At 34.8% G+C, this 13395-nt stretch overlaps 2 protein-coding genes across 2 annotated transcripts; one reads left to right on the top strand and one right to left on the bottom strand.

Annotated features, from left to right (window-relative positions):
- Nucleotides 1-5060: 5060 nt before the first annotated feature.
- LOC138340387 (uncharacterized) lies at nt 5061-5453 on the top strand. The gene has a single exon (XM_069292108.1). It carries the CDS (start codon nt 5061-5063, stop codon nt 5451-5453), a length of 393 nt encoding a protein of 130 aa, XP_069148209.1.
- Nucleotides 5454-5984: 531 nt separating this feature from the next.
- On the bottom strand, nt 5985-12240 carry LOC104645051 (uncharacterized). The gene is made up of 11 exons (XM_069292107.1): nt 12133-12240; nt 11892-12083; nt 11379-11528; nt 10989-11258; nt 10539-10748; nt 9881-10420; nt 9311-9730; nt 9011-9250; nt 8143-8622; nt 7003-7392; nt 5985-6884 (listed from the first exon to the last, which is right to left on the bottom strand). The coding sequence occupies exons 1-11, from the start codon at nt 12238-12240 to the stop codon at nt 5985-5987; spliced, it is 3900 nt and encodes a 1299-aa protein (XP_069148208.1).
- Between the last annotated feature and the right edge of the window lie 1155 nt (nt 12241-13395).

Raw genomic sequence — 13395 nt, 5'->3', positions numbered from 1 at the left:
CTACCTCTACCTCTCCTTATATCAACTATGTCAAATGTATTGTACTTCCTCACTAAGGCATCTTGGAATCTATTTATCACGTGGCCAAACTATCTTAGCATTGCTTCCCTCAAGTTTCCCACCATAGAGGTCACTCACATCCTGTCTTAGGTATCCTCATTCCTAATCTTAAATTTTTAGTGCCCACATATGTAACTCAACATCCTCATTTCTGCAAATTGCATCTTCTAAACATAATATTTCTTGACTTCACAAACTCCAACCTATACAACAACATCGATCTAACGGCTTCTTAGTAGAACTTACATTTCAGTTTACGTGGTACCTTCTTATAATATATAAAAATAGAGGCAAGCCTCTTTTTTCGTACATGTTGCACCACTACGATTTGTAACATCATTGTCAATGTCTCCATTTCTCTTGATTACTGACCCTAGATATTTTAAGTTATCCCACTTGAGGATAAATAGGTGTCAAACCTCACTTCCTACCTACCTCGTGCACTATATTGTTGAATTTGCATTCCAAATGTTCCATTTTGGTCCATCCTAACATGAATTCTTTAGAATCCAATGTTTGTCTCCAACACCTCCATCTTAACATTAAATCCGTTGTTTTTCTAATCAATAAGTTCTATAACATACCTAAATAGCACAAGCCATTGCACATCATCTTGAATCCATCCATTACCAAGGCAAACCATAATAGGATAAGGACTGATCTCTAGTTCAAACCCATCTCAATTGAAAAGTGTTGCGAGTGTTGGATCTGTCATTCATGTCCTCTATTTCCCTAATGTAAACGATTTGTATGATTGTAGCCTCCATACACTTTGAAGAACTACCAATAGGAACTTTTCGTATGACTTTATAAGGTCAATGAATAACATATGTAAGTCCTTCTTTGTTTCCCTGTATTTCTCCATAGTCTCCTTGCCAAATAGTCGCCTTATTTAGTCAATTCCCCCAACATGAATATGTATATATTAACAAAAATGGACATACCCCTTCTAGCCCTCATCTTCACCATCCTCTCCCAAAATTTGACAATGTCCTTAGCAACATATGCCTCTATAATTATTAATAGTTTGGATATTACCCTTTTTTGTACCATGCATTCTTAGGGAACTTTTGTCATCTTAAAAATGACATTAAGCAACCCAGTTAACCTCATTATACCTTATATGACTGTGCTCTTCTAAATTTAACCGGAATCTTACATGGTCAAATGGATCTTTCCCTAGTCATCCTATTAACAGCATACTTAAATTCCTCTACTTTATTACATCTACAATATCCTAATTCTCAATGTTTTATAGATTTCTACAAATTACCCAACATAATGTCTCTGTCTCTTTCTTTGTTCAAGAGTTTGGGGAAGTATGCTTGCCAACTTTGCCTAATGAGGGTCTCTTCCACCAACAAATTGTATTCCTCATTGTTGATTCCCTTAACTTTAACAATGTATCAATCATTCATCTCTCTTTACTTTAAAAGCATGTGTAGTTTCTTCTCTCTACCTTATCCACTACATCGAAATACAAACTTTCTAAAGTTTATGTGTTAAATTGTCAACATATCCATTGTCGCCACTGCCTTTGATCCCTTATATATTTCCTTATTCGTATCCCCAGCATTGAACTCTACCAATTTTACGTAAGAAACCTTCTTCATTTCCACTTTGAAACTCCTAGCACCTCTCTAGTTTTGTTCATAATGTAATTAGTAGAGTTTTCCCACATGTACTTTGCATTAATTCCCACTCCTCAGACAAGATAAAATCATCATTATTCATTAACTTATCCATTATCTCATGAGATAAGGCACGAGTCATACTACCCAATTTATTTCTCGGACAATTATACAAAGTCTTCTTCCTCCCCTTTCTCTTAATGTTTAGGTCATTCACCAAAAACTTGTGTCGTATAATAAGATTTCTACACAGAATAATCTTGCAGTTCTATGAAGAATTCTATCACCCTTCCTAAAGGGTAACTAGTCTATCTAAGTTTTAGCCACCACACTATAAAAAGGTAACCATGTAGTTCTCCTCCTTTGAAAAAGATGAGTCATCTATCACCTATGCAAAAGCTTTACCAAAATCCAGAAGTAATGTTCCACCTCCATTTCTATCCCCAAACCAAAGCCTCCATTAGTATCCTTACCAAATTGATGACTTCTATAGTCGATCACTCCATCATGAATCAAAACTTATTCACAAAAATGGACACACCCCTTCTCGCGCTAAACTTCACCACCTTCTCCCAAAATTTTGTAGAACCTTAGCAGCTTCATGAATGTGTAATTTTTATAGTATTTGTATATTAAACTTTTTTTTTACATAACGAGCTATTGTAATCAAACTCTATTATTTGGGAACTTTTGTCATCTTAAAAATTACATTAGACAACCTATTTAACAATTTTATACCTTTTATGTCTATGCTTTTCCAAATTTTCATCGACCTCTCATCTGGTTATATGGATCTTCCCCTACTCATATTATCAATAGCACACTTAAACTAATCTACTTTAATAAACCTTTTGTATCCAAATTCTCACTGACTTTTAGAGTGCTCCAAATAAGCCAATATAATCTTTGTATCCCTTCTTCCGTTCAAGCATTTGTGGAAGTATGTTTATCATCTTTACCTAATAAGGATCTCTTAAGACAACACTTTGTCTTCCTCATCATTGATGTACCTGATCTAGGTCTCAAGAATTCATGCCTATCTTGCCTATGCAACCATTTACAATTTCTTCTGTCTACCTTATCCCCTAAATCAGCATACAATTGTTCGAAAGCTTCCATTTTTTGTGTTGTAATTGTTAACATATCCCCTGTCTTTGATGCCTTATATATTTTCTTATTCATACATTTAGCCCCCTTATCATTGTACTCTGCCAATTTTATACAAAAAAACTTTCTTCTTTTTTACTTTGCCTTGGACTTGTCTATTTTTATCAAGAATCCCCTCGGTCACCACCTATGTTATCCCTTGAATCTCCTATCATCTCTATAGTTGTTTTCATAATGTAATTGGTTGAGTTTTTCCACATATAGTTTTCATTCCATGTCCTCCTTCAATCCCCAATCATCATTAACTTCTCTGTCATCTCATGAGAGGGCATAGGTCAAACTATCAATTTATTTCTCAATCGATTATACAAAGTCTTCTTCCTCCTCTTTCTCTTAATCTTAGGATTAATCACCAAAAACTTATGTTGGGTAGTAAAATTCTAACTTGGGACCATCTTGCAGTCCTATAAAAGCCTATATTACCCTTCCTAAAGAGTAAATCATCTATCTAAGGTTTAGCCACCAAACTATGGAAGGTAACCAATTGGTTCTCCTCCTCTAGAAAGCACGAGTTAGGTATCACCAATGCAGAATTTTTAGGGAAATAAAAAATTAATGTTCCACCTCAATGTTTATCGCCAAAAGCAAAGCCTCCATGCACATATATCACCAAAACTACTAGGTGTTACTCCAATGTGGGAATTAAACTCTCCACCAATGACGATATTCTTGGTGTGTGGTGTACCCCTTACTAACTTGTCCAACTCCTCCCAAAAGTATTCTTGGAACTTCTCATCCAAGACAAGTTGAGGTGCGTAAGCACTTATAACGTTCAAACTATGCCTTTCAATGACTAGCTTAATTGTCATCATCATCTTATTAGTCCTCCTAACCTACACCACTTTATTCCTTAAGTCATCATCTAAAAAAATACCTAATTTATTCCTATCCCTCGTGATTCGTGAGTACCATGACTTAAATCCATCAATATCCCATTCATTGATACCTCCCACATGGTCTTCTAGACACAATGACTAATAATCCTTTTCTTTAGGATGTACTAGTTGAATGGATTTCCGCATTAATTTCGTATGTTCCAAGACCTACCTATAGACTTAAAGTCACCTTACCCCACTTACCACTCCTTTCCCTTACCCCTAGTCCTATCCGAAGATATGACCTTAATCCAATATAGTTCACTAAAGACATCAAAGTTGATACAAGCTAAATAGGGAGTAACAACAATCATGAGTCAAGTAAGCAGAAATCAATAAGTTAATAAAGAAGGAATTTCTCAAAAATCTATCCCTGATTGTATGCACAAATTAATAAGAAATAGAACATAAATTACGAAAAATCTATTCCGAATTACGCCACTTGTAGGGCATCAAGGAAGAAATTGGCAACATGAATGATAAATACCAATAACCCTATAGAACAAGAGAATAAATAAAAAACAAGAAATATTTATGAAAATAAGAATTGAAAATCAAGAAATAAAGAGAAAAGGAGGAACAATAAACCTAGCTGGTAGCACGACGAAGAAACTTAACTGTGGACATTGTCAATGTTGGCTAGAACTTTTTAGATGTCACTAAAAGTTTCTGGTTCTTTCATGAGAGATCTGATTCTTACATGGATGTCCATATTTTTGGCCTAGGATAGTAGTTGTGTTGGTTGGGCCTTGCTAGAAAGGGTGAAAGGCAAATTGGAAATAGAAAGTTGCAAGGATGAATTGTATAGTTGAATGGGAGAAGGACTGAAGAAGATAGAAAGATGTCACTTACTTGTCGTTGCAGGGTTTAGATTACATGAGAGATAGGTCACTAGTAGAGAAAGAGAGAGGGGTGTGTGTGTGTGGAGAAGGGGAGTGTGCGTGTACTCGGATGGCTGAAAAGGGAGAGCGCATACTAAAGAGGGCCATAGAGAGAGGGAAAGCATAAATTTAAATGTCATGGTCTTTTATGTAAAGAAATTATGACAGTGAAGTGTCTTAAATATATTTGATTCTCTCTGTTATTTATCTTGATGACTAGTTATTGCTTAGATAATCGATATTACATAATATAAGCATCATTCTGATGGTTGAAGTTGCTAAGTAAGAAGATCTCTAACTCTTTTTGATGTTCATGTATCATCCAACCACTCAATGGAGACACAGTTGGAGAAGAATCCAAACATGTCTCAAGGGTTGGAGATGATTCCAAATTTTCCTCAACAGTTGATCCAAATATACCTCAACAGTTGGAGAAGAATCCAAAAATGCCTCAACAATTGGAGATGATTCCAGATATGCCTCAACTATTGGAGATGATTCCAAATATGCCTCGACTGTTGGAGATGATTCCAAATTTGCCTCAACATTTGGATCCAAATGTACATCAACAGTTGGAGGAGAATCCAAATACGCTCCAAGAGTTTGAGATCATTCTAAATATACAACAACCGTTCCAGCTGATTTCCAATATGACTCACCAGTTAGAGATGATTCCAAATATGCCTCACCTGTTAGAGAAGAATTCAAATATACCTCAACAGTTGGAGATGATTCCAACTATGTCTCAACAGTTGGACATGATTCCAAATATGTCTCAACTTTTGGAGATGATTCCAAATTTGCCTCAACGGTTGGAGATGATTCCAAATATGCCTTAGTTGGATATGATTCTAAATATGCCTCAGCTGTTGGAAATGATTCCAAATTCGTTTCAACACTTGGAGAAGATCTTAAATATGCCTTAACAGTTGGAGATTATTCAAAATATGGCTTAACAGTTAAAGAAATCCCAATATGCTTCAAGAGTTTTAAATGATTCTAAGTTTACCGCAACAGTTGGAGATGATTCCAAATATGCCGCAACTGTTAAAGATGTTTTCTAATTTGCCTCAACAGTTGGAGATGATTCCAAATATGTCGCAACGGTTGGAGATGATTCCAAATATGCCTCAATAGTTAGAGATGATTCAAATTATGCCTCAACAGTTTGAGATGATTTCGAAAATTCCTCAACAGTTCGAGATGATTCCAAATTCACCTCAACAATTAGAGGATGTTAGAAATATGCCTCAATAGTTGGTGATGATTCCAAATATGCCTCAACAGTTGGAGGTTATTCCAAATATGCCTCAACAATTGGAGATGATTCAGAATATGCCTCATAATTTGTAGAAGTATCCAAATATGACTCAAATGTTAGAAGAAGATTCCAAATATGTCTCAACATTTGAAGGAGAATCCAAATATACTTCAAGATTTGGAGATGATTCAAAATATACCTCAACAGTTGGAGATGATTCCAAATGTGTCTCAACAGTTGGATATGATTCCAAATGTGTCTCAATAGTTGAAGATGATTTGAAATATGCCTCAACTGTTGAAGATGATTCCAAATTTCGCTCAATAGCTTGAGATAATTCCAAACGTGTCTCAACAGTTGGAGATGATTTCAAATATGCCTCAACTGTTGAAGATGATTCAAAATTTTCCTCAACAGTTAAAGATGATACCAAATATGCCTCAACTGTGGTAGATAATTCCAAATTTGCCTCAACAGTTTGAGATGATTCCAAATATGCCTCAACAGTTTGAGATGTTTCCAAATATGCCTCAATAGATGGAGAAGAATCCAAATATTTCTCAACAACTTGAGATGATTCCAAATATGCCTCATTAGTTGGAGATGATTCCAAACAAGCCTCAACTGTTGGAGATGATTCCAAATTCGCCTCAACAGTTGGAGATGATTCCAAATATACCTCAACAGTTTGATATGATTCCAAATATACCTCAACAATTGGAGATGATTCATAATATGCCTCAGCAGTTGGAGCTGATTCCAAATATGCCTCAACAAGTTGATATGTTTCAGAATATGCCTCAGAATTTGGAGAATTATCCAAATATGACTCAAATGTTGGAGAAGATTCCAAATATGTTTCAACAGTTGAAGGAGAATCCAAATATGCTTCAAGACTTCGAGATGATTCAAAATATACCTCAAAAGTTGGAGATGATTCCAAATGTGTCTCAACAGTTGGAGATGATTCCAAATGTGTCTCAATAGTTTGAGATGATTTCAAATATGCCTTAACTATTGAAGATGATTACAAATTTCCCTTAACAGTTGGAGATTATTCCAAATGTGTCTCAACAGTTGGAGATAATTTCAAATATGCCTCAACTGTTGAATGATTTAAAATTTGCCTCAACAGTTGGAGATGATTCCAAATATGCCTCAACTGTTGGAGATGATTCCAAATTTGCCTTAAAAGTTTGATATGATTTCAAATATGCCTCAACAGATGGAGAAGAATCCAAATATTCCTCAACAACTTGACATGATTCCAAATATGCCTCAATAGTTGGAGACGATTTCAAATATGTCTCAACAGTTGGAGATGATTCCAAACATGCCTGAACTATTGGAGATGATTCCAAATTCGCCTCAACAATTGTAGATGATTTCAAATATGCCTCAACTGGTGGAGATGAATCCAAATTTTCCTCAATAGTTGGAGATGATTCTAAATATTCCTCAACAGTTGGAGATGATTCCAAATATGCCTCAACAGTTGGAGATGTTTCAAAATATGCCTCAACTGTTAAAAATGTTTCTCAATTTGCCTCAACAGTTGGAGATGATTCCAAATATATCTCAATAGTTGGAGATGATTCCAAATATGCCTCAACAGTTGGAGATGATTCCAATTATGCCTCAACATATTGAGATGATTCCGAAAATGCCTCAACAGTTGGAGATGATTCCAAATTTACCTCAACAAGTACAAGATATTAGAAATATGCCTCAATAGTTAGTGATGATTCAAAATATGCCTCAACAGTGTGAGGTGATTCCAAATATGCCTCAACAGTTGGAGATGATTCCTAATGTGCCTCAATAAGTGGAGATGATTTAGAATATGCCCCAGAATTCGGAGAACTATCCAAATATGACTCAAATGGTAGAGAAGATTCCAAATATGTCTCAACATTTGAAGGAGAATATAAATATGCTTCAAGATTTGAAGATGATTTAAAATATACCTCAACAGTTGGAGATGATTCCAAATGTGTCTCAATAGTTAGAGATGATTCCAAATGTGTCTCAATAGTTGGAGGCGATTTCAAATATGCCTAAACTAATGAAGATGATTCCAAATTTCCCTCAACAGTTTGAGATAAATCAAAACGTGTCTCAACAGTTGGAGATGATTTCAAATATGCCTCAACTGTTGAAGATGATTACAAATTTTCCTCAACAGTTGGAGATGATACCAAATATGGCTCAACTTTTGAAGATGATTCCAAATTTGCCTCCACAGTTTGAGATGATTACAAATATGCCTCAACAGTTTGAGATGATTCCAAATATGCCTCAACAGATGGAGAAGAATTCAAAAATTCCTCAAAAACTTGAGATGATTCCAAATATGCCTCAACAATTGGAGGTGATTTTAAATATGTCTCAACAGATGGAGATGATTCCAAACATGCCTCAACTTTTGGAGATGATTCCAAATTCGCCTCAACTATTGGAGATGATTCCGAATATACCTCAACAGTTTGATATGATTCCAAATATACCTCAATAATTGGACATGATTCATAATATGCCTCAATAGTTGGAGCTGATTCCAAATATGCCTCAACAAGTGGATATGATTCAGAATATGCCTCAGAATTTGGAGAATTATCCAAATATGACTCAAATGTTGGAGAAGAATCCAAATATGTCTCAGAAGTTGAAGGAGAATCCAAATATGCTTCAAGATTTGGAGATGATTCAAAATATACCTCAATAGTTGGAGATGATTCCGAATGTGTCTCAACAGTTAAACATGATTCCAAATGTGTCTCAACAGTTGGACATGATTACAAATGTGTCTCAATAGTTTGAGATGATTTCAAATATGCCTCAACTATTGAAGATGATTTCAAATTTCCCTCAACAGTTTGAGATTATTCTAAATGTGCCTAAATAGTTTGAGATGATTTAAGATATGCCTCAACTGTTGAGTGATTTAAAATTTGCCTAAACAGTTGGAGATGATTCCAAATTTGCCTAAACAGTTTGAGATGATTCGAAATATGCCTCAACAGATGGAGAAGAATCCAAATATTCCTCAATAACTTGAGATGATTCCAAATATGGCTACACATTTGGAGATGATTTCAAATATGTCTCAACAGTTGGAGATGATTCCAAACATGCCTGATCTATTGGAGATGATTCCAAATTCTCCTCAACAATTGCAGATGATTTTAAATATGCCTCAACTGTTAGAGATGACTCCAAATTTTCCTCAACAGTTCGAGATGATTCCAAATATTCCTCAACAGTTGGAGATGATTCCAAATATGCCTCAACAGTTGGAGAGGATTCCAAATATGACTCAAAAGTTTGAGATGATTCCAAAAATTCCTCAACAGTTGGAGATGATTCCAAATTCACCTCAACACTTGGAGGATATTAGAAATATGCCTAAATAGTTGGAGATGATTCCAAATATGCCTCAACAGTTGGAGATAATTCCAAATATGTCTCAACAGTTGGAGATGATTCCAAATATGCCTGAACAATTGGAGATGATTCAATATATGCCTTAGAATTTGGAGAATTTTCCAAATATGACTTAAATGTTGGACAAGATTCCAAATATGTCTCAACAGTTGAAGGAGAATCCAAATATGCTTCAAGATTTGGAGATGATTCAAAATATATCTCACCAGTTGGAGATGATTCTAAATGTGTCTCAACAGTTGGAGATGATTCCATTTGTGTCTCAATAGTTGGAAATGATCTCAAATATGCCTTAACTGTTGAAGATGATTCCAAATTTCCCTCAACAGTTGGAGATGATTCCAAATGTGTCTCTACAGTTGGAGATGATTTCAAATATGCCTCAACTATTAAAGATGATTCCAAATTTCCCTAAACAGTTGGAGATGATACCAAATATGCCTCAACTGTTGAAGATGATTCCAAATTTGGCTCCACAGTTGTAGATGATTCCAAATATGCCTTAACTATTGAATATGATTCCAAATTTGTCTCAATTGTTGGAGATGATTCCAGCTATGCCTCAACATTTTGAGATGATTCCAAATATGCCTCAACAGATGGAGAAGAATCCAAATATTCCTCAACAACTTGAGATGATTCCAAATATGCCTCAACAGTTGGAGATGATTCCAAATATGTCTCAACAGGTTGAGATGATTCCAAACATGCCTCAAGAGTTGGCGATGATTCCAAATTCGCCTCAATAGTTGGAGATGATTCCAAATATACCTCAACAATTTGAGATGATTCCAAATATGCCTTAACAATTAGAGATGATTCAGAATATGCCTCAGAATTTAGAGAATTATAAAAATATGACTTAAATGTTCGAGAAGATTCCAAATATGTCTCAACAGTTGAAGGAGAATCCAAATATTCTTCTAGATTTGGAGATGATTCAAAATATACCTCAATAGTTGGAGATGATTCCAAATGTGTCTTTACAGTTGGAGATGATTCGAAATGTGTCTCAATAGTTGGAGATGATTTCAAACATGCCTCAACTGTTAAAGATAATTCTAAATTTCCCTCAACAGTTGGAGATGATTCCAAATGTGTCTCAACAGTTGGAGATGATTTAAATACGCCTCAACTGTTGAAGATGGTTCCAATTTTCCTCAACAGTTGGAGATGATCCCAAATATTCCTTAACTGTTGAAGATTATTCCAAATTTGCCTCCACAGTTGAAGATGATTCGAAATATGCCTCAATTTTTGAAGGAGAATCCAAATATGCTTCAATATTTGGAGATGATTCAAAATATACCTCAATAGTTAGAGATGATTCTAAATGTGTCTCAACAGTTGGAGATGATTCTAATTGTGTCTCAATAGTTGGAGATGATTCCAAATATACCTTAACTGTTAAAGATGATTCCAAATTTGCCTCAACAGTTGTAGATGATTACAAATGTGTCTCAATAATTGGAGATAATTTCAAATATGCCTCAAGTGTTGAAGATGATTCCAAATTTGCCTCAATAGTAGGAGATGATACCTAATATGCCTAAACTGTTGAAGATGATTCCAAATTTGCCTCCACAATTGGAGATGATTCCAAATATTCCTCAACTCTTGAAGATGATTCCAAATTTGCCTCAATTGTTGGAGTTGATTTTATCTATGCCTCAACAGTTTGAGATGATTCCAAATATCCCTCAACAGATGGAGAAGAATCCAAATATTTCTCAACAACTCGAGATGATTTTAAATATGCCTCAACAGTTGGAGATGATTCCAAATATGTATCAACAGTTGGAGATGATTCCAAACATGCCTCAAGTGTTGGAGATGATTCAAAATTTGCCTCAATAGTTGGAGATGATTCCAAATATACCTCAATAGTTTGAGATGATTCCAAATATGCCTCAACAATTGGAGATGATTCAGAATATGCCTGAGAATTTGGAGAATTATAAAAATATGACTCAAATGTTGGAGAAGATTCCAAATATGTCTCAACAGTTTAAGGAGAATCCAAATATTCTTCAAGATTTGGAGATGATTCAAAATATACCTCAACAGTTGGAGATGATTCCAAATGTGTCTCAACAAATGGAGATGATTCCAAATGTGTCTCAATAGTTGAAGATGATTTCAAACATGCCTCAACTGTTGAAGATGATTCCAAATTTAACTCAAAAGTTGGAGATGATTCCAAATGTGTCTCAACAGTTGGAGATGATTTAAATATGCCTTAACTGTTGAAGATGATTCCAAATTTTCCTCAACAGTTGGAGATGATTCCAGATATGCCTCAACTATTTAAGATGATTCCAATTTTCCTGCACAGTTTGAGATGATTCGAAATATGCCTCAACTGTTGAAGATGATTCCAAATTTGCCTCAATAGTTGGAGATGATCTAAATATGCCTCAACAGTTGGAGATGATTCCTAATATACCTCAACAGATGGATATGAATCAAAATATTTCTTATTAACTTGAGATAATTCCAAATATGTCTCCGCAGTTGGAGATGGTTCCAAATATGTCTCAACAGTTGGAGATGATTCCAAATATGTCTATACAGTTGAAGGTGATTCTAAATTCGCCTCAACAGTTGGAGATGATTCCAAATATGCCTCAACTATTGGAGATGATTCCAAATTCGCCTCAACAGTTGGAGATGATTCCAAATATTCCTCAATTGTTGGAGATGATTCGAAATATGCCTCATCGGTTTGAGATGATTCCAAATATGCCTCAACAGATGGATATGCCTCAACAGTTGGAGTAAAAAGAATATGTCTATACAGGTGGAATAGATACCAAATATGCCTCAACAGTTTGAGAAGAATACAAATATGCCTCAAAAGTTGGAGAAGATCCCAAATATGCCTCAATAGTTGTAGATGATTCCAAATATGCCTCAACCATTGGAGATGATTCCGAATTCACCTCAACATTTGGAGAAGTTTCTTAATATGCCTCAAAAATTAGAGATGATATCAAACATGCCTCAACAGTTGGAGATGGTTCCAAGTATGCCTCAACAGTTAGTAAAGAATCCAAATAAGCCTCAACAGTTTAAGATGATTCCAAACATGCCCCAACAGTTGGAGCAGAATCCTAACATGCCTCAAAAGTTGGAGAATATTCCAAATATGTCTCAACACGTAGAGAAGAATCAAAATATGCCTCAACAGTTGGAGAATATTCTAAATATGTCTCTAGTATGTAAATTTATAAGAAGACAACAATTATTTTTGAATTTGTGATAAAACTTACAAGGTTTCATGCTTGAAGGATGAGCATGAGGTTTTCTCTAAACGAACTATGCAAGTGGAACTGAGTCCTGGTGCCCTTAAAAAGATTAAGCTTCTTCATGTACTAGAGACTTTTGAACCAGGTTCGTTGTCTTGGTATCAAATACTTTGCTTTTACGTTTTGGAATCTTTTGTCTTTGATCTTCATAAATCATAATACATGTGAGCTCACCTAAGTAGTGTATACTCATATATGTTTACTTAACATGAATTAAGATGATATCCAAATTATGCAATAAAAGTTATTTCATAAAGGAATTAGTTGCATACTATTAAAAATGGGCTTAATCATGAACATATAGTATTTAGCTTAAATTACATCCTTATTCATGTCCATTTCTAAGTATATGAAATATTTACGCTAAATTCGAAGTATTCAAGAACTCTCGATACATAATTGAATGTATCTTTAGCCTATATTATTTGGTCATCGCAAAAATGAATAAATTCTTATTTTATTTATCACAGAATGCATTCTAAACCAAAATACTAGTGTCATGGATGATCTATTTGTCTATTATTAGCTCATGAAGAAAAATTAAATAGATTTCTATTTTAGTAGAAAGTCATATGATCAAATTATCTGTTGATCTTCCTTTCAAGTTGTTCCATCGGTTTCTACTCGGGGACGCACACAACAAAACTCCCTAATCTAATCAAGATCTAGTGGGTTTTCGACCTTCTTCTTGGCATGGAATAAGAAGGAAATAGCTTCAGAATGATCATAATCAATAATTGTTATACAATATATGTAGGGTATAGGCAT

The sequence above is a fragment of the Solanum lycopersicum genome, chromosome 12, assembly GCF_036512215.1.
Source record: "Solanum lycopersicum chromosome 12, SLM_r2.1".
Classification (NCBI taxonomy): domain Eukaryota; kingdom Viridiplantae; phylum Streptophyta; class Magnoliopsida; order Solanales; family Solanaceae; genus Solanum; species Solanum lycopersicum.
The sequence above is the reverse complement of the archived record's forward strand: the minus strand, read 5'-3'. Positions and strand labels throughout refer to the sequence as shown.

Bases quoted from the DNA above. Each gene is read 5' to 3' on its own strand.
- LOC138340387 (XM_069292108.1), top strand. From the start codon at position 5,061: ATGCCTCAACAATTGGAGATGATTCCAGATATGCCTCAACTATTGGAG.
- LOC104645051 (XM_069292107.1), bottom strand. From the start codon at position 12,240: ATGGTTGAGGCATATTTGGAATCATCTACAACTATTGAGGCATATTTG. The intron at 9,251-9,310 runs GCATATTTGGAA...CCAAGTGTTGAG, and splicing joins AATTATCTCCAACTGTTGAG to GTGAATTTGGAATCATCTCC. The intron at 7,393-8,142 runs GCATATTTGTAA...TTAACAGTTGAG, and splicing joins AATCATCTCAAACTGTTGAG to GCATATTTTGAAACATCTCC.